The sequence below is a fragment of the Colobus angolensis genome, unplaced genomic scaffold, assembly GCF_000951035.1.
Source record: "Colobus angolensis palliatus isolate OR3802 unplaced genomic scaffold, Cang.pa_1.0 Scaffold517, whole genome shotgun sequence".
NCBI classification, from domain to species: domain Eukaryota; kingdom Metazoa; phylum Chordata; class Mammalia; order Primates; family Cercopithecidae; genus Colobus; species Colobus angolensis.
Genome location: NW_012118677.1, coordinates 56,090 through 83,636, shown reverse-complemented (window position 1 = coordinate 83,636; position 27,547 = coordinate 56,090). Strand labels below are relative to the sequence as shown.

The window sequence follows — 27,547 nt, the reverse complement described above, 5'->3', positions numbered from 1 at the left end:
GATTATATGCATTGAAAGAGACACAAATTATTTCTGGTCTTATACATAGACTATATTGCAGAACATTTGGCCCACTGTTTTAATTTGTAGTACCAGGTACATGTGAACCTTCCCCTCAACAGTGGTTGTGAGATTGTCATTAGAGTCCTAGAGTATTTTGACTTATATGCATATTGTCTGGTTAATATTTCCAGAATGTGCTGCTGGATATAAGACTCTTGGCATCCAGACATGTAGCATAAGCAAATAAGACCTTCTTGCTGCAGACAGAAGAGACCTGCGAAGACTTGGCTTTGTGCCTCTAGAAATCAAAGTTGAAAGGATTCCCTGTGTCATATCACTTCTTCCCTCCATGATGTGATTATTTCCTCTTCTCCTTTGTTTAATTATATGCAAACTCATGACCAATACTTTTAAAACCCTTAGAAGAGAGTCAAAGTTTCTGAACTGTACAAGAAGCTCTAGCACACTTTGCAAGATGCAGAATGATGCTGCTTGAGCTATGCCTGATGCCTCTATGTATATTTTATTCATCTACTGGATGACCTGCAAGAATGCCTGATAGGCACTCTTGGAATGTTTTACCTCTCGGATTAAGAAGCACCTATGTTTTCCTAATAAAGACTTCTGTTTCTTTTTAGAAAGAGCCTTCTGCCTAATTCAGCAAAACCATACTTGTATTTATGGGAATGTTTAAGACCTTTATTGTCAGAAAGTAGCCCTAAAAAGACTTCACCAAATATGCACATGAAAAGATAGAGAAATGCAGAGTAAAATTATTACAGGATACCACAACAGAGTTATTAGAATGGCTAAAATTAAAGACTGACCATACTAAGTGTTAGCAAGTGTGAAGTTCTAATGTCTAGAGCTCTCATACACTGCTAGTGGGAATGTAAAAATGGTACAATCACTCTGGAAAACATTTTAGTAGTTTCTTAAAAAATTAAAAGTACTTCTCTCATGTGATCCAGCCATTTTACTCCTAGGTATCTACCCAAGCAAAAAGAAAATGTGTATCTATACAAAGATTTGTACATGATTGTTAATAACAGCTGTGTTTGTAACAGCAGAACTCAGAAATACCCAGATATTCATCAAGAGGTGAATATGTAAACAAACTGGTATAGCATACAATGGAATACTACTTAGCAATAAAAAGGAATGAATTATTGATCATGTTCCATCATGGATCATGATCATATTTTTTATTGATCAATAAAACATAATCATGATCAATAATTCATTCCTTTTTATTGCTAAGTAAAATAATTATGTGAGAGAAGCTAGATAAAATGAGTAGGTCCTAGATGATTCTGCTTGTGTAACATTCAGAAAATGTAAACTAATCTATAGTGACAGAAAACAGATCAGTGGTTTCCTGGAGACCGCAGAGGATCAGGAAGAGGAAGGTGGGAGGAATTACAAACGGACACAGGAAAACTGATGGACATATTCATTATCGTGATTGTGGTGATGGTTTCATGAGTGTGTACACATGTTCAAACTCACACTTGAAAAACATGCAGCTTGAGATAGGTTAGTTATACTTCGGTAAGGCTGTTAAGCAAACAGACAAAAAGCCTCACCCCTAAGCTGCTTACATTAGTATAAGAAAAGATGTTAGGAAGTATTTAGGAAAGTAATTGTTCAGATTTCAAAGGACAGGGCCCCACTGATAATCTAGTAAATGCCCTGAAACCACTTTTGCAGAAATTATGACAGTAGAAGAGATCAGACGTGACTCCATCTTGCTTCTAACCTTTAAGCTGTCCTTGTTCATTCCTGGGAGTAGGCCATTAACCTTGGGAGGGAGTTTAGTTTATAGTTTAACTCTGAAAATTTTGTTTAAGAGTTAAAGCCCTCTCCCCCACACCTCCCAAAAAACCACCTCTTGCCTAGGAAACAGTCTGCCTTTGTAGGATTAACATATTAGCTACAAGATTAGAAATTAACGGTTTAGGGGCCCTGCAGCCTCTGGCTGCCAAGAGTCTGAACCACCCCAAATTCCTCTTGGGAATAACATCACTATTGTAAAACCTAAGATCAGCGCTTGAGAGATTTTGCAGCCCCTGCACTCAGCGCAGCAGCTGGCACCACCCAGACTAGTAATCTGGCTCAATGAGTTCTGTGATCCCACCCAGGGACAGAAGACAGCAACCTCACTTCAACCCCCAATGATTCCATCTCCAAACCAACCAGTCAGCACTCCCCACTTCCCAAGCCTCTTCCTCAGAATTCTCCTTGAAAACCCCAACCCCAAATGCTTGTAGGAGACTGGTTTGAGTAACAATAAAACTCCAGTCTCCAACACAGCCAACTCTGAATTACTTTTTCTCCATTGCAATTCCCCTGGTCTTGATAAATTGGCTCTGTCTGGGCAGTGGCCAAGGTGAACCCGCTGGGAAGTTACAGCCACACACCCTCTACCCAGAAATGTGCACACAAAGTTTTGCCTACAATTCAGAGGGTTCCAAGACTGAAAACCCCTGATTAAGACACCTATAGAATTCTTAATCATTTTCAAAGAAACAAAGTACTTTTCAACAGCTGTGGCTGCCAGTCAACAATTCCCCCCACCAACTTTTTTTTTCCCCAAAGCAAGTAAATTAATTCTTACCTTCAACTCAGATGAATTTTGGGTATTCCTGGTAAACATGACTTTATTTCAAGTTTAGCCATTTTTCATACAGTATTTTTATTTCTACTTTCTTCATCCTCATTCTGAAGAGGAATTAAACTATAAGCTTACCAGTACGTCACCTCTGTAAGCTACATGAGGATACATTTTTATTGATTACACCTTTTCATTGCTTTCAAAATGAGCAATAATAACATAATGATTATTGGACACTTCCCATAACATAATGATTATTGGACACTTCCCATTACCACGCTGTCAGCTAGTTCATAAAACTGTACCTTAAACACATTAAAGGAAATTTAGGATCACAATACCAATTTTATGGTAATGTTTTAAAGAACAGATTCAGTATCAGCCAGTTTTGTTTTGCCAAACTGAATCAGACATTTGCACTATGACCAAATAATACTAATAAACTGGAACTTACCTGAACTGTAAGGAGAATGGCAGGTGTATTTCTATGTTTTCTTTATTTCTCATATATCCCTACTATATGTAAATAATACTAAATAATACAAGTCTGTTTGACATTTTAGTCTTAAAGTCTGCATATCCATAGTACCTGTAACATTCCTAGAATTGTAACCACACCAATGGGTTCTTCCTGCCCACTGCACAAATAAAGACCACAGCATTGCAGTAAAAAAAAAAAAAAAGTTTAATTGACATGAGGCTGGCCATGCCACGTGGGAGGAATTATTCCTCAAACCAGTCTCTCTGAAGGCTTGTAGGCTAGGGGTTTTTCGAAGGCAGTTTGGAGGAAGGGATGTGGGTGGGTTGAAATGGGTGCTTGCTACTGATTGGTTGGGGCAGAGATAAAATCATAGGGGGATCAAAGCTGTCCTCTTGAGCTCACTTGCTTCTGAGTTGGGCCATAGGAGCAGAGGTTGGGGGGTCCAGGTGGCATCATGGGTGTCAGACATGCAAAAAACCTGAAAATCTCAAAAGGCCAATCTACAGTAGTGATGTTATCTACAGGCATGGCTGGCAATCAGTTATTTCTGCACCTTACCAGAATTCAGGCTCTTCTCCTCCCCCTAGCCTGGTGGTCTCTCATTAGCTTTACAAAGGTGGTTGAGCTTTTGGGAAGGCCTGTTATCATTTAAACTATTAACATAACCTAACTATCTTCCAAAGTTAGCTGACCTAAGCCCAGAAAAAATTAAGGCAGCTTGAAAGCTAAAGGCAAGAGGAGAGATTGACTAGATTAGATCTCCCTCTTAATAATTTTTGGGACGGCAGTTTTAGAATTTTTTCTAACCACTGTTTTTTCTCACTGTCCAGAATTCTAGTAAGTGAAATCCCAGGAAAAACTGCATGTAGTATACTCACTACTTTTAATTATTATTTGCACTTTCATAAGTTTGATCATGAGAAATACCTTCTAAGGTGACTATACTGTGTCCTTCCCTATATGCAGAGTCTTTAGGGTTTCCGAGGAAAAAGATTGAGAGGCGTAGATTTGTATGCAGGTAGGTTTTTGAGGAGTGCTTTCAAGATCAGCATCTGTGAGGGAATAAAGGAAGTAGAATTTGGCAGATAGAGTAATTGTGTTTGAACTGCAGCAAATGCCTCCTTCAGCAAAGGGAGGAATGAAGCTGAGATGACCCTTAGCGTTGTCCTGCCTTGAGGCCTTTTTACTGTTGAACTTTTTACTATTTTTACTATTGTCCTGCCTTGGGGTCTTTTTACTATCATGACCAGTCATTCATGAATGCAGGCAGCCTTTGAAGAGAGGGCATGACCTTGGCTGAGACAGCTTTCTGTGGCCATGGAGAATTCCCAAAGAACTAAACTGGATGGGTACCAGCCACCAATAATGCCAGCAGATGGCAGAATAGTTGCCTCATTCCTGAAGAGAAGATGTGGGCAGCACACCACAGTATCCACTGCAGTCCACCTTTTGCACTACTGAATCCACCTGGGAATGGTTCTTCTGGATTGATTGATCTCTTTTCTTGGGGGGAAATTGTAAGAGGGAAGGTTAGTAGTGTGAGTTACAGTCCTTACGCCTGGTCTTGAGGCCTCTCTGATACTCCTTATCCCCATCATCTACATTCTATTGTAGATTTCCTCTGCTAGTCTCAGTGTTTTATGTGGTTGGGGTGGCCTAGACTGTCATCGCTGAAAAAAAACTGAATGAAAATGGTCAGCCTTTGAAATCATGTTTGCCTAGGATCTGATACCAAATACTCAATTGAGGTGAACCAAGAGTAATTTATTTGCATTTTATCTTTTCCATGATGAGTCATGAAATGCACAACTTTTAATAACAAAAGCTTTAAAGACTCAGGAAGGACAAGGTGGCCATGATGGTTCTCCATGAGTCCATGCTTAATTAACATTAGACATTCTAACTTTTGAATACTAGTTGTTTCTCCAAATTAGGTGAATAGTACTGAAAACTAATGGGTTATCATAGGTAATTTGACTTAGACCATGGAGTTCCTTCAAGTTTTATATCTAAACAATTTCAATATCAGCTGATTTAGTATGAAAATAAATTTTTGTTCTACTTGAGTTAGCAGTTTTATAACCCAGTCTTTTCATTAAAATTCCAGGAATCCTTACCCAGTTTGAATGATGTGATTGTAAAGTTATTAGAAACCTGTATTCAAGAGCGCTTTTAGGGTCCTTTCCATTCTTTCGTGAACCTCCTAAGAGACACTATAGCATTTTGCATGCTTATGAAGTTTTCAGAAACTGCATCAGCGTTAAGCACTTAACCATGGAAATGACAACAGTTATAGTTAAAAACACAATTGACGGCCGGGCGCGGTGGCTCAAGCCTGTAATCCCAGCACTTTGGGAGGCTGAGACGGGCGGATCACGAGGTCAGGAGATCGAGACCATCCTGGCGAACACGGTGAAACCCCGTCTCTACTAAAAAAATACAAAAAACTAGCCGAGCGAGGTGGCGGGCGCCTGTAGTCCCAGCTACACGGGAGGCTGAGGCAGGAGAATGGCGTAAACCCGGGAGGCGGAGCTTGCAGTGAGCCGAGATCACGCCACTGCACTCCAGCCTGGGCGACAGAATGAGACTCTGTCTCAAAAAAAAACACAATTGACAAAGAAATGTAGTTATTTCTGTGGTCTACAATAACAACATAATAACCATAATTATGATTGATAGCATATACTCAGACATATTAGAATTTTAGAAATCCCATACAATTTTGGAACATATATTAATATCATTCACTAAAATATAAGCTGAGGAAGATTAAACTTTTTTATTATTTTTGACAATGCTTTCTGTGTAACTAAACATGTTAAATAATTGCTCACCTTTCTTTTAGATGCTTTGGGGGCCCTCTGTAGCATCTCAAAGTTAGAGGTCAGAAAAGACCATTTTGAAGCTGAAATTTGATTTTGGAAAGGTTGTCAAATATATTAAAGTTTTAAAACACTTGGTATTATGAAATAGAATTCCGGGTTACCATAAGTCATTCATTTAGCCAAAATGATGACTTAAAAAAATTTTAAAGGCAAAAACCTTTACTTGTTGATAGAGGGAAGACTTAGCTTTTCAGTCTGTCTCTTGTCTTTGCCTTCTTTTTTTTCCAGTAGTTTATTCAAAAGGCAAACAAAAATCTTTTATTATCTTTTAATATTACATGAAAATTTGTTTAAGAGAGAAAGCCAGATTTCACCCTCGCATTAGTGTACTATTAATGTCCACCTCAATTTTTAATAAAACCTTGTGGACAAACCTTCCCAATCTTAATCAGTTTAACCATAAGGTGAGTTTCTCATAAACCTTTTGATAACCCTTTACAAATTTTTGTTAAAGAGCAGATTAGTGCTTTAAGAAAATCCTGTTTGTGCTTTTATTTCAATGTTCAATTTACAGAAAATACACCTTTACATTTACTCAGTATATTCACACACAGAATTTTTTTACATGATTAATTTTTACAGACTTCCACAACTGTTCAAACCTTTAGCTTATTCTTACTTAATTTAAAACAATCCTTTAACCCTCTAAATTAGGCAAAATTTACATTCCTATGCCATCTTAAAATCTTTTACCAAAAACGAATTTCATTGTCCTCACACACCTTGCGTGTAAAACTATTTTTTCAGTAGTCTGAATCACATGTTATAATGGTAACTCAGCAACTTTTGATGTATAAATTTTCTTTCACAAATCTTTTCATGACTTACACAAACCATGTTTTGGACTTTTTGACTTGTCCTGTACATCCCTCTTTTTAAACAACCAGTTATTTTACTTTAGGACAAGAATTTACCATACAAGATCCTTTCTTGTGTAAAATTCATTTTCTTTATAACCTTTGCATAGCTAGGGGGCATGTCTAATTCCACATGTCCCCAGGCCTTATCTAGAATCTAATGCTCCAAAATAGGAAAACTTTTTCAAAAGCGTAAGAAGCAGTTTGTGACCTTAAAGCGTTTAGCAAACCTAGTATCTGACCGATCTATTTTAAATTAGACCAATCTAATTTAATCCAAATGTCTTTATTTTACCAATAATCTTTAAAGCTGTTTTTATTTCCCAAAGATTACCAAAGTTACATGAACTCACATTACAGTTTTTACTTTCCTGACAAAATATGTAAGCACTTATTTTTCTTAAAGCCAATTAATTAGAGCTCTTTTATATAAACATTACACACACAACACATATGTAACTACCCAGATAAATGTTTTATTTGCCAGTTTTTAATTTTTTTAATTGGATTACTGGCTTTAGGGTGGAGTCCTTGGAAGAACAGGGCCAGGAAAGTGTGCAGTTTCTAGGCCCTAATAACCTGGCACAGCTGGAAGGCAAAACAGCTGCCCAAAAATTAAGGATCCTATTTTTACACCAGATCCTGGATCCCAAAAAGACCAGACCCTTAGATTTTGAGGGAGATGTATCCGTATCTAATTGCTGAGGTTCCATGAGGAAAACAGATTTTTTTCAAATAGGGTCTCTGACACCTCCTGTTTTTCCCAAGGAGTCCCAGGCTGTTAGAGCTTGAATATCTACTTTTTATTAAGCTAACTTTGAACTATAGCACTTTTTTACAAAAAGTCCTTTTAAATCTTGTATTACCCAACCCTGGCTAGCCAAATGGCCAATATTTCTGTGTTCAGAAAAAGGAAAGTTTAAGATGGTTCATGGAGGGGAAGAGAATAAACAAATGGTAAAGGCCACACAGTTATCACACCAGAAAGTACTCTTTCCCAAAGCCAGGAATGGAACCCTGCACCCAGGCCACCATTGTGAAAAGAGAAAGCAAAGCCACGTGGTTACAAGGTCAAGCTCCCAAAGACGTAACTGACCAGTTTGCTCCGCCGTCTTCAGCAGCAGGCTTGTGGGGTCCTAGGTACACATTTTATCCTAAGATACCCCTCTTTATGGCAGAACAAGGCAGAAAGACACACAGAACACACCAGATTTACTATAGCTCAAGGTCAACCTCAGAAGTTTTTTTTTTTTTGTAGTAAGTAAAACTTTGCAGAAAGATAAACGGTGACCTTTACCACTCATTTAACCAGTTTGCACAGAGAGAGGCCAGAGTCTGACTGGTAAGAAGTTCTTACCCTTTTGCCAACATGCCAGGTTCTGGGTTCCCCTTCCCTGAGCAGCCCTAGTGACCTCGCTTGCCACAGTGTAGCCCTGGGGCTAAGCCACATCATAAAGGAAAATCATCTTTTTTTGTTTGTTTGTTTCTATAGGCAAAAGCCTCTCAGTTTTGCAAGTTGCTGCCCAAGGGGTTGCATGGGGTAACCCAATTAACATTTTTTGTTCCGGCCAGAGTGAAATACGTGAGATAAAACACAGGCATCAGCCACTCAGCATTGAACTGGCAAGGCTCAAACTTGCCCCTGATGGGGCCCTGTCATCTTTAATCGATTTTTAACCGAGAGGGACCTTACTGAGGGGAGGGCCTCTAATCCAATCCTATCCTGTACTCAGGTAAAATGTACCCCATTACTTATCCAAAGGCAGCTGATTGGTGCTGCAGACTTTTTCCTTTGTATTGGGATAGTAACTTAAGCTGAAAGATTAGCAGATTTAACTTTTCATTTTTAAATGCACTTCCATGCATTGTTTATTCGGAACTTTCCACAGTAAGTTACCTTTAGTAAGTGCCATTTCTGTAAGACTCCATTGCTTTCTGTGCCTAATGTGTAAGCATGAAGGAACTCAGTTTTTCAGAAATTAAGAATCTCATTTTTACCTAAAATATTGACTTTCCTCTAGGGTTCCCTTGATAAACTTAACCAATAATTTTTTTCCTACCTACGTGCACAAGAAAAATGAAACAAAGGGGTAGAACACAAAAATCCCCAGGAATTTTTAAGAAACAAATTTTACACCCCTACAACATTATTATTTGCTACCAGTTTTCTTTCTGACCTAGTCTGATGTAAGAGGCCTCTAACTGGATCCAGGCCAATTAGTTACCAGATTAAATCCATTCCTAGACCCAGTCCAGTTTCTGTCATGACTTCCAAACCCAGTTTGGATCAGAAATTTGCTCAAAGAAACTCAGAGAGCTCAAAACACAAATCCATTGGAGCTCCAAAATCTAAGAGAGAACTTGGCCACAATCTCCAGCTGCTCCGAAAGATCAATGGATACAAGTGGGTCCTGCAGTTACTTTGCGTGTTCACTCAGTGCTCCTGGGGTCATTAGAAGCTCTTCTTCGGATCCCACTTCTGACACCATCTGTTAAAAGAAAAACTTCAGCCAAATTAAATTTAAAGGAGTTTAATTGAGCAATGAATGATTCGCAAATTGGGCAGCCCCTAGAATCATAGCAGATTCAGACTCCAGGGGTGCCTTATGGTCAGACAAATTTATGGACAAAAAATGTAAAGTAACATACAGAAATCAGAAGTGAGGTACAGAAACAACTGGATTGGCTACAGCTCGGCATTTGCCTTATTTGAACCAGTTTGAACACCCAGCAGTGTATGACTCATTGAAGTATGGCTGCTGAGATTGGCCAGGACTCAGCGATTGTTACAGGCTCATACTCTTAAGTTAGGTTTTCAGTCTTGTCTACTTAGTAAGTTAGGTTGCAGTTCATCCACAAGGACTCAAATATAGAAGTACAGAGTCTTTCTCAGGCCATATTTACTTTTCCGTAACAGGGCAAATGAATGGGATTATTGCTTAGGAGACAAATGTTTGTAGAAACTTTCCAAAACAGGAATAATTCTTCTTTCAGAGAGTCTCAATGTGGGATTCTTAGTGTCTTAGAATCCTCTAAATTGTGTGCATACTTTTGTGAGCTTGTGTCTGGGGAGAAGGCCTTGAGGATATTTACCAAATACATTGTACTGGTGGGCACTGATGTCACAAAGATTCATTTTTCCATTTATTAATGTATTCAACACAGATTGATATCCGTCTGTGTCAGGCACTGGGAACATAGTAGTGAACAAATCAGTTCCTGTATTCATTGGAGCTCATTTTCTGGGTATGTAGAGTAGGTAAAGGGCCACATTCAAAAATAATGCATAAATATATAGCATATCAGGAGGTGGTAAGCGCTGTGAGAAAGAAAAATTCTGGGTAAAGAGAGAGTGAGGGGGTGGTGGGGTGTGTTAATAGGGTAGCCACGGACATTTGAGGAGAAACTGAAAGGAAGGGAGGGAGGCAGTCATGGCGTTGTGGAGGAGGAACATTTCCGGGAGAGGGAATGGCAGGTACAGAGGTTCTGGGCGAGCCCCTGCCCTAAATGCTCCAGGATCAGCATGGAGGCTCTGTGGCTGGAGCAGGAGCAGCAAGGGAGAGAGTGGTGAGGGATAAGAGGAGAGATGGAGCAGGAGGATTCATCAGGCGGGTTTGGTAGACCATTGTAGAGACCATGGCTTTACTCAGAGCTGGAAGGCCAACAGAGAGTTTTGAATAGAAAAGTAACATGGTTTGTCTACATGTTAGAAGCCTCCCCTGCCCTCTGGGTGAAGCCTAGGCCATTGAGGGACCGGGGTGGAAGCAGTGAGACCACAGGCTACTGGACGAGTCTAGTGGCAAGTTGGTGGTAGTCTCACTTGGGGAGCAGCAGTGGAGGTGGTAAGAAGTCATCGGTTTCTGCATATGTAGATGTATTTCAAAGATGAATGTTTTACAAAGATGAATACAATTTTTTCTGGGTTTTCAGAGTTTGAATCTAGTGAGGAAATCAGATCTGTGACAGATTATTTCAGTACATGATGATAAGAGCAGGGATAGAGAGCTGGAGGATAATGGAGTTATGGAGCCTTTTCTGGGAAGATTCAGGGTAGGAAATGGCAAAAGATAAGCTGGAGTGGTTAGCCAAGGTCAGACCATGGAGACTCTCATTGACCATGCTAAAAATTTGGACTTTATCCCGAAGTTGATGGAAACACAGTTAAACAGCATTGCTCAAGGAGGTAACACACTCCAGTTCTCAATCTAGGTTCTCCAGTAACTCTGGTGAGTATGAGAAAGAGGGCTCTCAGCAGGTAAGACAGAAGGCAAGGAAACCAGATAAGATATTGCCATTGTCGAGGGCAGAGAGGAATAATTTATTAACTGCTTGCTATACATCGAGCATTATTCTAAGCACTTTATGTGTGTTAATTAATCCTCAAAACAAACCCTATCAGGTAGGCATCATTAATATCTTCATTTCAACAATGACCAATGCATGGCCTTGAGCAGAAAGAGGAGGCTAAGTGAACTTCATTCAGGAAGGTCACACAGCTGTGAGCAGGAGGAGGATTTGAACCCCGGCACCCTGGCTCAGGAATTCAGGTTCTTATACACTGTGCTGCAGTGCATCCCATGAAGATGAGAGCCTGGAGGTTTAGGGAAAATAATGGGGTGAATCTTTTATTTTGTCCCAAACTGAGTTAGTAGGTTTTCTGTATGTGTGGCTGTATTTCAAAGAAATCTAATTAAAATAAAATGTTAATTTTATGTTACTGTTCTAGCAGTATCCGTAAGAAACCTACCCTCATACCATCTCCTTTTCTCCCTACTTAGAGCTTGGATTGTCTGTTTCTTTGCAATCTCATGCTGCCTTTCTGCATCAATCTATTCAGGGTGTCTCTTTGGATAAAACAGTATTTTGAAGTCATCACCTTGTCAGGTAACCCAAGACCATGCTTTTGTCTAATGTTAGAACTTTTTTACTGTTGGAAGTAGTACATTAGACTCCATGTTCATTGGTTCTCTTTTCCCCATAGCTTGTGTTTGGAAACAGCTAAAATTAAGTGAATTAACTCACTGTCACCAGAACATGGGGTTGGTGTGAAATAAGCTGGTACCTCAGGAAAAAGTGTATCTTTTGACTAATTACTCAGAATATAGACGTAGACTATAAATGTCATATATAACTTATTTTTCCAACTGTCAAAATATGCATAATTTCTCAAATAACTTAAAACGGAACTAGTATTTAACCCAGCAATCCCATGACTTGGTGTGTATCCAAAAGAAAATAAATTGTTCTACCAAAAAGACACACACATGCGTATGTGCATCACAGCACTATTCACAATAGCAAAGACATCGAATCAACCCAGGTGCCTATCAGCAGTGGATTGGGTAAAGAAAATGTGGTACATATACGGCACGGAATACCACACAGCCATGAAACAGAATGAAATCTTGACATTTTCAGCGACGTGGATGCAGCTGGAGGCCATTATCCTAAGTGAATTAACACAGGGACAGAAAACCAAATCCCTCATGTTCTCACTTGTGAGAGCTAAACATTGAGTACACATGGATACAAAGAAGGGAACAGACACCAGGACCTACTTGAGGGGGAAGGAGAGAGGGAGGCACGGGTTGAAAAAGTACTGGGTACTATGCTCAGTACTTGGGTAACAGGATCAGTCATACCCCAAACCTCAGCATCACACAGTACACCTAGGTAATAAGCCCGCACACGAACCCCTGAAGCTGAAACAAAAGTTGAAATTACATTTTAAAAATGTGGAGAATTTGAATAGTGCAAGGAATGTATACAGAAAACAGTGTCTGGAGAATGCCTGACTTAGTTTGCCGAAAAAGTGTCGGCTCTGCTGCCGTGCCTCCAGTGGATTACCCCCAGGATGATCTTGTTTCCTTCTCTGTTTAGATTCAGGGAAGTACTGAGCATCAGCGTCTTTTCCATGTGGCTGTTAATGATACCGTTAGAGTTTCATAAACAACAATACTTATCATACCTTAGGCCAAATGTTCTCCAAAAAAAAAAAAGTAAATAGAAACTTCTAGCCCTGACAGGTATTCAAGCCTAAAGTGTGATACAGAGAAACAAAAAAATTCATTGTTCCCACAAAGATACCCTGTAGTGACAGGTGGGTGGGAGGAATGTTGGTAAAGCCATAGTGACAGGGCTTGAGGGCCACAGTCCCTGAGGGCCTCAGTGCATATTGTTGGTGTCCCTGTTTGCCCAAATAACAGAGAAAGAGTGTGGGCTGGGAAGAGAGGGACTAGTTCAAAGAAGATAGCGCAGTGTCTGCAGCAGAAACCAAGGGGCATGAGTTTTATTTGGGAAAACCAAGAGGGATTTGAAATGAGCCAGTGGCTACTGAGCAAGCAGGGTTCAGAAGCCCCATATTTTCCAGAAACTCGAGAGTCTTACAACACAAAGGTCAGTGTTCTCAGCACAGGCTCAGGCAGCTCTAAAGCAACAGCCAGTCCTACCCAGCCCTTCCTTCTCAGCTCACGTTCCAGGTAAGGAGTATTTTTATTTTCGAAATCCAGGTGCACAGTCAGGAGATGGGAGGAAACAGTGACACCCATCTTTTTAATGAGCGTTGCTACTGGAAAAAAAATTAGCATCACCCTGAATTTTATGTGATGTCAGTTAAATGAAGGTGTTTTATAGCACTTTACAACAAATTAGAATCAACCAAATTGAAAATAAGCCTAGCAGCTGGGATAAGTAATCAGGTAAGTGGCCAGTTTTGCTATTTTTGCTTTGAGCTGAAGACAGAATTTGAATTTTTAATGTCCCAAAGGTGTGAGACTCACAATTGGGGAGCGTGGTTTCTGGGATGATTGTTTAAGATGCAGGCAGCTCCATCTTGCCCTTCAGTCTCCAACTTGCTTGACACATTCCCTGGAAATTGGCCCTCGTATATATATGTGTACACCGGAGAGAGGGTTGTGAATTAGTGTAGGCTAGAACTCTGCTTTTGACTGAACATTAGAGAGCAGACTGGAAATAGATGACCCAGGACAAGGCAGTAAATCATCCACATTAACCAAGAAACTCTAATGAAAGGACTGAAATTTATGCGAAGAATTTATGGCCACTCATGAAATCAGCCCAAATCAGAGGAACCATTAGAACACTTTCATGTTTTAAGAAAATGGGTACTGTGTTCATTTGCTGTGATTTGCATATAGTCAGAATGCCCTGACATGATAAATACTGGCTGTGGTGGACAGGATTTTACAGCAGAGCTTTGCACTCCATGAGCCAATGTTTCTTGCATAAATGCCTTGATGATTTTAGTGTCTAAAATATGTTCAGAAAACTGTTGGAAGGCCACAGGAAGCTTTGCGAGGATAACTGTTCTGGAATTAGTGCCCCGGGGTATACCTGATATGTGTGTGCTTGCGTTTGTGGGCAAAAGAAAGAGGAGGAAAAGAGGAGGCGGATGGGAGGAGTGTTGGTAAAAATGAAACTGCAGATCACTCAGAATGGAAGTATTAAAAGGGCAACAAATGAAGATAAAATGATGCTTGCAATTATGGTTTATACAGAGAAATAGGCCATATTGAGTACATAATTTTTCTTTTTTCTCCTCTGCAGCTGATAGATTAAATGAAATAAACTAATCTGCAGAAAATCCATGTATCTAGGTTGTTGTCAGTCGACTTTAGAGAAAATTAAAATTTGCACAGATTTCTTACTACTTTCTACTTATAAGTTTTCTACTTGAAACCCTTTTCTCAACATACTTAAATGTTTACTATTTTATCTTAAATTTTTTTATCTTAAAAAATTCAGATAACTTTTCAATATCTAACTACTGAAGCAGCAGATAATTTTACTCATAAAAAATTAAAAATGACAAACAGGACATTCTCCCATAATTTCTTCAGCAGTAACTTTTCCTTCCCTAAGCAGTAGCCCTTATTTGACTTTCAGGACTTTATACTTCAGGTGTGGATATGGAAAAAGTAAGTTTTAAGTTTCCATCATCATTACCTTTTGATAATTCTGCTCATTAGCAGTACCCTGGGCCAGTGGAGTAAGCAGGAAAAGCTGACTTCTCTACTGGGGTATCAGATAGATCATTACATCGTGGAGAACAAGGACAGATCTCCAGTGAATCCAGCTAATACTGAAAACATATCTACAGCACTGAGCTCCAACCTGACAGCCTCTAGTCTAGTGCTTGACCCTGTTCAGCGAACTTGGGTATTATTCAAGGTGGCACTTCCCTGGTTTGACAGATCGTTGTGCTTTGAAAGCCTGAAAACATGCGCTTGAGTTGTAGAGGTTATCCATGGTATTTTGTTGCCTTGATAAAAATGGGTTCAGAGAATTGAGTGAATTTATAGGACAGGGGTTCAAATGTGCTGACCTTCTATTTCCAGAGAAAGGTTTGTTTTTTCTGTTTTTTGTTTTTTCTCCCCACTACCTCTCCTCTTTGTTTTGTACTGCCCTCTCCTGGCTAACACATTTCTTAGTAATGAATATTTAGAGAAGCCAAGTGGCAGAAACACTGGGGGTTGCTATCATTTCTACTTTCCATTAGAAAGTAATTTCAGATTTTATTATATGAAATGCGGAGTTGACATATAGTGATTAATTCAGATGTGCATAGATACAAGATTGCTGAAATAATATCAATTGTAGAAAATATCTGTGTGAGAGTAATTTGGTCATTTATATGAACTTTGCAATGTTTATGAAAGAAATGATTTTGCAGTTTACTGCATCATTAGTCAAATTTTCTGAGTCACTGATGTGAAAATCCAGTGTTACTGGAAATAATTTGAACACTTTCTCTCTATGTTTGTATTTTACAGTGGCTGCTAATTTACAGAAGATTGTAGATGATCCCAAAGCTTTAAAAACATTGACATTTAAGTTGGTAAGTGGAAAGTTATGGAAAGAAGGAGGTGATATTTTGCCATGCTGTGCCAGCAGGGAATAATAATCTAGTTTAATAACCTACTCTGTAATTTTGCTGCTGTTGTTTTCTTTTAGTATCAATTTTTGCATTTGGAAATATTTGACTCTGCAACATTAGGGAACGTTTTCTGACTGTAACTGGAAATTTCTTCTTCTATGAGCATAGCTTTTTCTTTTATCATCACACGTTTGACTAAGAGTGGCCATGTGAGAAACCTAGATCGTTTTGCTTACAGTTTGTATCGCAACTTGACCATTAAGACAAAATTACACTGAATTCAAAGCAACACTCTTAATAAAGCTTTCCTAAGACAAAAGCCAAGTGGTTCTAACTTTTAAAAATAGAGGCTGATTGTTGTAGAAATGGTTTACGTAATTGGAAGCAATTGTAGAACAACTTAAGGCTGGCGAGCAAAGACACAACATTTTACTTCCACATTTCAAATCACAGTAACAGATTTTTGTAGAAAGGAGATATTTCAACAGTTATTCTGCACTAGTAGATTTTAAACTTAAGTACTAGGTGGCCACAGAGATACAGAGTACCGGACATCCTGGGTGGTCAGAAATGGAGAGAAGTCCAGATAGTCCAAAGTGATCATTTTCTGAAAAGTTTTAGCAAACAGTACATTAAGGCACATTTTAAAAATCACAGGCTAATTTTATCAAAGGCTGGTCAGAATCTCAGAAGCAATTTTAGATCTAGATGACCAGCACTTTGCTGTGCACAACACATATTGATGATATTTTTTCTAATTGTGAAATTAAATGGAAATTGTGGGCGACCAAAAATGCTAAATGATTAGTTATAGTAAATGTGAGCCTGGTGCTAATTAACTTTCTGGGTCTTGCTTCCCATCTAATTTTAGATAGCCAGGCTGTGTGATAAAAGAAAAACACAAAGATTTTCACAGAAAAGATGTATCTGAAGGAATTCTTTTTGCTTTGATAAGAAAGTAACATGTTATTCAGATGTAGAGTGCTAGGTTAACAAATGGGAAAATCCCTCTTCTGGTTTGGGATGACACTGTCGCCTCTTAATGTGTGTGTGTGTGTGTGTGTGTGTGTGTGTGTGTGTGTGTGTGTTTTAATATGAGAGTATATTGCTAAGAAAATAGCATCCTGTGTCAGTATTTCAAGCCAATGTATGTCCCTTTATTCATTTTTTTAATACCACCCCCAGAACATTTTCCTAACTTCTTTTATGCAAACAGAGATAAGAGTCTGAAACTCTCATGCAGGACTTTCTCATTTTATTATGAAAGAGGAACAGTGACCCTGGCCCTTTCCTACTCCCGAAGATTTTGTGAAAACAGCCGCTGTACAGTCTCTAGGTAAACCATACGAATAATGTAAAACTCTCCCTCATCTCCTAATCGGCTTATATGTTTCTTAAATTCTCTCTGGATTCTGTCCTCTTCCCTGCATCTCCATTTCCTGCACCCAAGCAGGATTCTGTCATCTTCAGAAACTAATCTTCCTGCCACCAATTTGCCAGCTTTTGGCTCTATTTACCACCCTGTGGCTGTAGCCAGAGTAATCCTCCTACAATCCCAAAATGTAGTAGACACAGTGTCTCCTGTGCCCTATTGTAAACCACATACCTGGGACATGGCTAATGAAACCTGGTCTGCCCCCACCCGTCCAGCTCTCCTGCTTTACCATTATCTCTGGTAGCAGGCCCATTTCACATCTCAGGAACCCCAGGCTCTCTGGGGTTAATTTGCCCAGAATCACACAGTGATCACACAGATCCTGAGTCTGGAAGCTGCAGACTCACCCCTGGTCTAGCCTCAAAGCCCATGCTGTCAACAGTCATTCATTCTTGGAGGCAGACCCCTGCGGCCTTAGGGTTGTACAGTTTTCTGTCATTTTGTAGATTCCTCCTTTTGGATGACTGGGTACATTTACATTGGCTGGGACTGAATCTACATTGGCTGAGACTGAATCTTCTTTGTACCTTCAGCAGATTGAGTAATAGTGGCCTGTCAGGCACAGCAGAGTTTTAGAAACAATTCCATATATGTTTTCCTTCCCATTACAGCTTGAAAATGTAGTAGTGTGGTATTCACAGTAAATGGAAATTGATAGTTTATTCTCGCCAAAGATAAAGATGTTAAAGAAAACCAAACTCAGGAGGGACCTTATTTCTGTCACTTAACTTTCTGTCCAGCCCTTGTTAAGCCCCAGGAGGGTTTCTTTGTAGCTATCAACTGCCAGCCGGTTTGAGATCGACTTGACAGAGCCAGTTTGAACTGGTTTTTGGCCTGATCTTGCATAGGACGCTAACATCTCGATAAACTGCAGAGATTCAAATGCATTTACCCTCATTCATCAACTTGGTTATTTTATTCAGGAATAAAAGATCAAAGTATTTTCGCAGCGGTTTTCCTCATAAGCTGCTGCTGCGCATGGTCCCTTTATCTCTCAGCTGTTTATCATTATTTTAATCTCAATGCCTTTCATTACTTTTTAAAGGAAAATGTCAGGGCCCTGAAAATTGTGTAAAGAACAGCAGTGTCATGATACTGGGGTTCTTTACCGCCCTGCACAGTGGTTTCACTCAGGAGCACTGGGACACTTTAAACATTAAATGCCTAAGGCCGCAGGGGTCTGCCTCCAGGAATAAATGGTTGTTGAGAGCATGGGCTTTGAGTCTAGACCAGGGGTGAGTCTGCAGCTTCCACTGTGTGATCCTGGGCAAATTAACCCCAGAGAGCCTGGGGTTCCCAACATGTGAAATGGGTCCTGTTGTAGGACCTAGTGTCTGGGTCCTGCAACAGATATTCTGATTTAATTGCTCTTGGTGCAGCCTGGGCTGTGGGAATATTAAAAGGATTTCATGGTGGTTCCAGTGTTCAGCAAACCCTGAGAAGCATTCCACCGGGAGGATAATAAGTAGGATTTCCATTGTTGGTATGGCCAGGGGCTGGGAGATCAGATTCTTCTCTTCACTTTTAACAAAGTGGTTTGGGCATAGAGGGCATTTCAGCTCAACTGTTATGTGCTTTGAGTTTGATGTATTAGTACTGTTTTATTGTTGTAAGCCTTGAGACAGGTCTTTATTTTTAAGCCATTTTTGAATGGACTACTGAGCAGTTTTGTAAGTAGGTGAATCTTCCTGCTTTCAATGTGGAATTTTTGAAATTGCCTTAGAAAAAACATGAAATAAGATACATTTAATTTGCCCTTGAAGACAGAATACAAATTTTGAGAACATGCAATTAACATCTAATTGGTACACATTAACATGAGCATTATAGATTTTAGCTACTGAAGTTTAATAGTATTGTATGTATTGCAGATAGAAATTTCATAAGCATTTTCACAGTGACTAAAGGGACTTCTTTTTAGAGGTTCTCAGCTTCTGCATAATTGGAGGCTGCATGACTAAGGCAACATTTTGCAAAGTGCAGGTAAAGTCAAGCCTGAAATGGAGTAAAAACTCCCTAAGAGGAGTTTTAACTTTCTCCTCCTACTGAAGGGGTAGAAAAGTGAGACAAAGATCTTCAAGGAAACTTCCAGTTCCAGAAGGTCCACGTGGCAGCTCTGTGCCTCCTACTCCCAGCCTAAAAGAGTGGCTGTCCACATGTGGCCCCCAGACTGACAGTGTCAGCTTCCCTTGGGAACTGGATTACAATGTAAATTCTAGGATCCCCATCTCAGGACTAAGGAATGAGAATCTCTTGGGGGTTGGGACACTGGAATCCAGTTTAACAAGCCCTCCAGGTGATTCTGATGCAGGCTGAAGTGGGAGAACCAGTGCTTTAAAGGAAACTTGTAGTTTCACACTGGGAAGCACTGGGATAGAACGGTGGTGGTTCTCAGACTCCTATGGTGGGGGCCACCTCAGACTCTCCTGGTGATTCCAAAGTGCACCCGCATTTGGGGTGGAGGCATTCCTTGTCAGTGACGCCAGGCAACCATAACTTCAGCTCCTCCGTGGGAGGCAGGCCACACCTGCTGTCATGGCAGGAGGGGTGAGGAGGTGGGTGTTCAGGAATCAGAATACACCCTGAGTGAGAGCGTGCATGGTGTCATACGCTGTCCTACACTAGGTCATACACTAGGTCCCTGATAATGTAGACATTTTCCTTTGGTAGGGGGGCAAACTGTTACCTCTGCCTTCTTAGGGATTTTTGGCTGGGCCTGGAAGTAAACTGACATAAAACAGATTAACCGGAGAAAAGCATACATATTTGTTTAATCTAAGTTTTACATGACCTGAGAAGCCTCATAAAGAAATGAAGACCCTGTTAGAATTGAGCACATATACTGAGTTGGACAAAGCAGTAAATGATGAAAGGGGCAAGGCAGTGGGGGGGCTGGGATGGGGGTTCATTGTGGAGAAGTGACTAGGAACACGAGGATGAGTTTAACAAGGTTTGTTTGTGTAGATGTCTGTCAGGGACTTCAGCTCCCCACCTCTGGTGATCAGAATATCTTTCTTCTTCCAGGTGCAGGGAGGAAACCTTCCACCTGGGAGTTTTAACTCCTGCCTTTAGGAAAGTCAGAGGGCCCTTCCTGCATCTGTTGCTGTTGTTTTTTAAAGTGTCTTTAACTCAAAACAATGAAATAGAAGAGTGGCATGTTTTGGGATAGCACGTTCTGAAGCATGGGCCTCAAACTTCTGAGTTTCCCTGAGCCCTTTCTAGGTGACCCTGGATGTCAAAACTCTTTGTGACTTGCCTTTTCCACTGTGTTGATGTTGGTGTAAAGCCACGGTGGGTAAAACTGGTAATGTCAGCACACATGCAGCGACATCAGACTGCACTAATAGTCATTGTGTTCCTCAAAGCCAGGCACTGTCACTCACTGTGAAAAAGCAAAGCCAGTTTCACTTGAGAATTTTCCTAACAAGGCAGGGAAACATTACTGACTTCATTGAATTTCAGCTACAGGACACATCTTTTCAGTGTTCAGCGTGATGAAGTGGGAATCACTCCTTCATTATCCGGGTGTACATTGACAGTCTCCAGGAAAAGCACTTGTGAGATTGTTTGGTTTGAGCTTACCTACATACTTTTTCTTTCTTCATGAAACATCATTTTTACTTGAAAGAATAGCTGACAAACTGTGGTTATTCAGACTCGCATATTTGGCAGACTTTTTTCCAAAATGAAGAAAGTAAGACTGACGCTTAAAAAAAAAAAAAAAAAACTGATGGCTGGGCGTGGTTGCTCACGACTTTACATTATCCCAGCAGTTTGGGAGGCCGAAGCGGGCAGATCACGAGGTCAGGAGATCGAGACCATCCTGGCTAACATGGTGAAACCTCATCTTTACTAAAAATTAAAAAAAAAAAAAAATTAGCTGGGCGTGGTGGCGGGCACCTGTAGTCCCAGCTGCTTGGGAGGCTGAGGCAGGAGAATCACTTGAACCCAGGAGGCGGAGGTTGCAGTAAGTTGAGATTGCTCCACTGCACTCCAGCCTGGGTGACAGAGCAAGACTCTTTGTCTCAAAAAATATAAATAAATAAATAAACAAATCTGACAATATTTGTTGTTGATAATAAATTCAAGGTTTCAAGCAAAAATAGGATTTTGGAAAACTTGTATTGCTACTGTAAGCTTGACAGTAATCCAGTATTTAAAGACTTTTCTGATGAGATTGGTGATGGGTGTTATTAATGAATATGATTTGTTGACATTGTATAATGAATTGTTCGTATTGTGTAATGAAACATGTCAACCATTTAGAAGATCTGCATAAGTCAGTGATGCTTAAAGTCATGCATGGGTAAAGGATCCACTCAAAGTGCAAGTTAGACCAATAGATTTTAAGGTAACAGGGTATGAAAATACTGTGGTTTCAGAGTGTACATTGCAACTTCCATTAAAGAAACTGTCACTTGGCAAGTTCTAATGCAGTGACAAATGATATCCACAACTATTTGGAAAGGCTATCAAAATAATCTTCCCTCTTTCATACATATTTGTATGAGGCTGGATTTTTTTTTTTTTTCTTGTACTTCAAGGTAAACAGCATAAAACAGTAGATTGAATACAGAAGTAGGTATGAGAATCCAGCTGTCTTTTATTAAGCAAGACGTTAAAGAGGAAATGTAAAAGTCATGCCACTCTTTGAGTTTTCTTGCAGTGGGTAGTGGGACTATGATTATTTTTCATAAAGATTTTATTTATGTTTGTATGTAATCAATTTATTATTGTTTAGTTTAATGAATTAGTAAAGGAGTATTTTTTAAATGTTTTAGTTTTAAGATAGTATAATTAACCTATGTAAACCTATTTTATGTTTTTAAATATACTGTTTATATTATTACTTTAATATCGACATAGTTTCAAATAATATGTTTAAAATACTTTTTAAATCTCTCAGTTTTAATTTCTAAGACAGTCAGTCTAATGAGTATAACCCACATAAGCAGACACTTTTTGGACTCCTCAGTCATTCTTAAGAGTATCAAGAGAGCCTGAGAACCCAAGGTTTGAACATTGCTGTTTTGAAGGGTCATTGGTTCCTTTCTCTGAATTTCAGAGTCGTTTGCATATCAACCTCATTTGTGCTTTGCAGGCTGAGAGAGCCCTGGAACTCAGCAGTGAGAGCCCAGGTAGCAGAGGAAGGAGGGCTGAGCGCCTTGAAGCAACAGCCAAAGGTCTTGGCCAGGAGACAGACATTTCAGTGTAGCTGTGGGAGGCACTGAGGACCCAGGGTGGGTAGGGACTTTGTGAAGACTCCTTCTGTGATGTTCTCACCATAACCACTGGTTTATCACCTACCCTAGTAAGTTCTCATTTCCATTACTCTTCACAAGAAAGGATTTAATATTCTCATTTCTAGTCAGTTCGACCACTATTGGATACTGTAGTTTTATTCTAGTCATTTTAACCTCCTGATATTCACATTGCCAAATTTCTGATGAAGCTTTGAAGTACATTGGTGTATTTCACATTTGGCAATCTGACCTTCTTGTCACCGCCAGCAGCTGTAATTTGTCTTTGGATGTTTGTCAGTTGCCTGTTAATTACACAGTTGTCTGCCATTATTCAGTGGGTTGAGTAAATGATGTTAACAAGAGCTACACATGAGAGAAGGGAAGATTTAGGAAGGTAGATAAAGAAACAGTGATAACACAAGGAGAAAATGGATAGGGAAGGTGAATATTACAGTGTCAGTGTGACACCACCAGAAATACCTCAGCCAAAATGCCCTCTATGCCTGTACTACTTTGTTGAAGGTGATAAGAAGAAGAGCATTTCAGACCTCATTGCCACTGTCAACACAAACAATGACAATTTTACTTCACTGAATATCTTATCTGTCAAATGAAACCAGAGATATCACTGGATAGGTACAAAGTAAATTCCTTTCTTTAAATACTGATTAATATTTTTATCCTTTAGGCTAGTGACTTTTTTACATAAGCATAACTACTTACATAGATAGAATGTTATTTTAAAGACAATCATTTGAAAATATTCAAGGTAAAAACATCAAAGTTAGCTGCGTATTTAATAGAAAATGCTAGAGTTGATGCTGGTACACTGTGAACAGTACAGTTCAAAAAACAGTACAGTACATAATCTAAATGTATACAAGCAGTGCTAAGCAGGTTAATTGTGGTGATTGGAAAGGCACTTTTCCATTGGAAACTAATTGTTGTGACAATAATTTAGCTGGAATTAGGCTCTGAAAAGGATTGTATGATCCTTTGGTAATTAATTGCCCATTCCCAGTCATTCATCAGACTTTTTTCTCCCCTCCTTGTTGTTCTTATGTAATGTCCAATTCTGATTTATGTACTGTAGGATGAGAGGCAGCTTAGAATGGTGATCTGAGGAGAGAGAGAGAGTGTGTCTCTCTAAAAGCAAGGGGGAGAGGTCAGAAGGAAAATGAAAATAACTTATTAATTAGGACCAGTGAGAGGTTTGAAGGGCAATGGCGTCTTTCTTTTTGAGACGGAGTCTCGCTCTGTCGCCAGGCTGGAGTGCAGTGGCGCCATCTCGGCTCACTGCAAGCTCTGCCTCCCGGATTCAAGTGATTCCCCTGCCTCAGCCCTCAGCCTCCCGAGTAGCTGGCACTACAGGCGTGTGCCACCAAACCTGGCTAATTTTTTATATTTTAGTAGAGACAGGGTTTCACCGTGTTGGCCAGGATGGTCTCAATCTCCTGACCTCATGATCCGCCTGCCTCGGCCTCCCAGAGTACTGGGATTACAGGCATGAGCCACCGCGCCCAGCCAGGGCAATGGCTTCTTTCCAGTTCTTTCTGATTTTGAAGTAAGAAAAATAAAGTATTTGACACACCATAATTTTGGCCAATTTTAGGCAATTAATATGTCTGAAAATATTACAAACAAAATTCTTTTATAGAAAAGAATTGTTATAATACCTTTCCTTGTAAAATTTATTCACTGGTATTTATATAGCAGTTCTCTCTAATGAGCCCATCCCAGTACTTGGTGATGACTTTTTTCTGGCAAGTTTTATAGAAGAGATGAGTTTGGTAAAAACTAAATTACTCCTGAGTGACCTGTTAGATCTCTTCTGCTTATTTTCATGTTGTTTTCAGAATGATTACTAAGGTGATTTAGTTAGAAAGTATATTTAAAATAATTGTATTTAGTTGTTGAAAAATTTGTTTGTGGTTTCTTAGCAGTGGTGTTTCATTGACTGTTCTAAAACTTCCAGCCTGGGCATGGTATTTTAATGGATGACAAATTCCTTCCCACCTCTGTTCTGTACTTCATAGCATGATATGGCCACAATGCTGACAGCACTTAGCTTCCAGGAGTCATTCAAGAGAGTGACTGGCGTCTCTCTTCTGGAAGACATGGGACACATGGTCCCATACCAACTGTGCCTTTGCTTAGATCTGCCATCATAGGAATAGACGTTAACAACCAGCAGCACCAGCAGCAAACCAGCACTGAGGCTTTCTTTTTCCCTTTCCAGGCATCTGGCTGTGATGGGTCGGAGATTCCTGATGAGGTGAAGCTGATTGGGTTTGCTCAGTTGAGTGTCAGCTGATGTATGTCCCTTGATGTCACCCTGATCTGTCATGTCCCACCCCCCCACACACTCCCTTCAACCCTCCCTCTTTCTGCCCATTTCTTCCCACCCCCTCACTCCCATTTCCCAGAAAAATCAGAAGATTGTGAAGAGGCCAGCTTCAACGAAATTGGATAAAAAAATAATTTTTTAAAACTTACAACACTCCGAGTTCTGCTTTATTCTCTAGCAATCCACAGTACAAGAACAAGCAAATGCCACAGCTGCACGACTGTTGCTAATTTTTCCAAAGGCTATTTAATATTCGTAGCAATCAATTTGGATATCCCTTAAGTGAAAAGAATCTGAAATACACTCAGGTGGTCTTATTTATTGGCAACAAAAGGAATTTTCTATCCAGAAGCCTATTTCTCCTTTCATTGTCGTTATTTCTGTTATAATACTTTAATTGTACATCTGACAATACTGCCTCTTTTATGTTGTATTTAGAAATTAATATACTTATAAAATTAAGATTTATTAGCCAAACTTGAATTCTAGTTTTAAAACTGACTGTGAATTTTATTTTTCATATATTTATGCATTACACACCTTAGCTATAAGAAAAAAAGGGTTTTGAATATATGCTTCTTGCAGTTAATCTCGTTATTTAAACAAAAAGTTTTGGGTCTATCTTTGGAGTATTTGTAACTTCTAAATTTTGAAATGACTGAATTAGGAATTTGGATGCTTATTCTTTTAGTTTGTTTGCCTAAAAGCCAATTTACAATCTGACTGTCTCTTGGGAGAGGGAGGTGCCTTGCAAACTTTCACATTAAGAATGTGCCTGAGGCTGCTTTACTCTGGAATAGTCTCAGATCTAAAATTTCCTCTATATAAGGTGGCATATGTTACGTTTTGCTTCATTGGACCGTTTAGAATCCTATGTAAAATGTTGCCATTCTGTTAGATTGCTAACTATATACCCATCTCTGATTTGGCTCTCCTTAAAGTGATAGGATTTGTTACTCTAAAGGTGATAAACTTGAAAATATCAGAATCTGAGTTTTACTTGAAATTTTGCAGAATACCCAGCTGGAGTGAAAATTTTCTGAAAGGGTTTTGTGCAATGACTAAAAGGTAAAACGCTGTTAAGGTTCAAGAATAAATACTTTCAACCCAAGTAGCCCTCTGCTTGACTATATCTTATGGAACTAGTAAACGTTAGGATTTTGAAAATTGGAGTCTAATCTTTCAGGGAGGTGGGCTCCCAGGATGGTACCATTGCTCTTTCCTAGCTAACCCTAGATATGGCAGCTCTTTAATGTACTTTAAAAAGCAAATATATATTACTAAGGAAAAAAAGTTATTTATAATTGCCTTGTCATAATTGTTAAGGTGTTCTAGAGCCATTTGCATACAATTTAATGTAATTTCATTCCATTCTATTGTTTACACAACGATTACTCAAAGATGACTGCAAAGGTAAAAGGAAAATAAAAGTGTATTGCACAACGAGATTGTTTTGCATTGTTTCTTTCCTCCTTTAGATATAATCTGCATTACTGCATTGGCATCTAGCACTTCCATAAAATGCCTAGTAAGAGTTAACTGGTGAAAGCGCACTAGAGGCAGAGTAAGGAGGCGTCATGCTTCCAGTACAGAATTGGGTTGACAAGTAACTTGAATTAGCATGAGGAGAGAATGAAAGGCAAACATTTCTACTCCATGTAGACAGATGGTCTTGGAATTAAAACCCCTATAGGGCTATAGGGGACAAGAGAGAGTAATCCCTTCCAGCCACTTCGTTCATTTTAGTGCTGTTAGTCCCTGAGGCTCAGAGTGGTTGAATGACTTGTCCAGGCCGTTTACAGGACTACTTGCAGAGGTAAACTTCCCAGGATCCTGGTTTCCTGACATTCAGAGCATGTTCTTTACACTCTTCTGTACAACTTGTAGGTGAAAAGACAAGACCCTCATCTTCTAAGAGGATAAAATGTACATGAATAACTGAAGGACTTTGAAACATGGAGACTAGTCAAAAATCAAAATTGGAGTCTAATCTTTCAGGGGAGTGGACTCCCAGGATGGTGCCGTTGCTCTTTCCTAGCTAACCCTAGATATGGTAGCTCTTTAGTGTACTTTAAAAAGCAAATATATATTACTAAGGAAGTTATTTATAACTGCCTTGTCATAATTGTTATATCGTTTAATATCTGTATTTAAACGTGGTTACAAATATCATTTAATGTCTGTATTAAATTTCCACGCGTATTTTCGTATCCATCCTAATGGCATTTGAGGTAGTTTGCATACATTCATACAATAGGATAGAGATGTAAAAATGCATAAAGAAATTAGGATGAAGGGACAATAAGAACTGGCTTACAAGATGAATTCAAGGATAAAGTTAGTACGTAAAAATCACCACGAGGGCCTACATAATTGCTAGAATACACAAATGTGGACTAGAGCTTCCTACCCACCATACTACCTTAATTCCCAACTATGCAGAGCAATCTATGAATTCAGTATAATCCTTATCAAAATTTTAAAATTGTATTACAGAAATATGAAAAATAATCCTAACATTTGTATGGAACCACAAAATACCCTGAATAAGCAAAGCAATCTTGAGGAAAAAGAGCAAGACTAGAAGCATCACACTTCCTGATTTCAAATTACATTATAAAGTTATAGTAATCAAAACAGCATGGTACTGGTATAAAAACAGACCAGTAGAACAGAATAGAGTCCAGAAATAAACCCACACATGTATGGCAATTTTTGACATGAGTGCCAAAAATATACAATGGGAAAAGGACAGTCTCTTCAGCAAATTTTGTTGGGAAAACTGT

At 39.4% G+C, this 27,547-nt stretch overlaps 1 protein-coding gene across 1 annotated transcript in view; it reads left to right on the top strand.

Annotated features, from left to right (window-relative positions):
• Window positions 1-26,209, top strand: part of STK39 (serine threonine kinase 39) — a 300,851-nt gene extending 274,642 nt beyond the window's left edge. The window contains exons 21-22 of the mRNA XM_011960610.1: window positions 15,633-15,697; window positions 24,654-26,209. Coding sequence (XP_011816000.1) covers window positions 15,633-15,697; window positions 24,654-24,728 — 140 coding nt within the window. The 3' untranslated portion in view covers window positions 24,729-26,209. The remainder of the gene's footprint in view (window positions 1-15,632; window positions 15,698-24,653) is intronic.
• The last annotated feature ends 1,338 nt before the right edge of the window (window positions 26,210-27,547 follow it).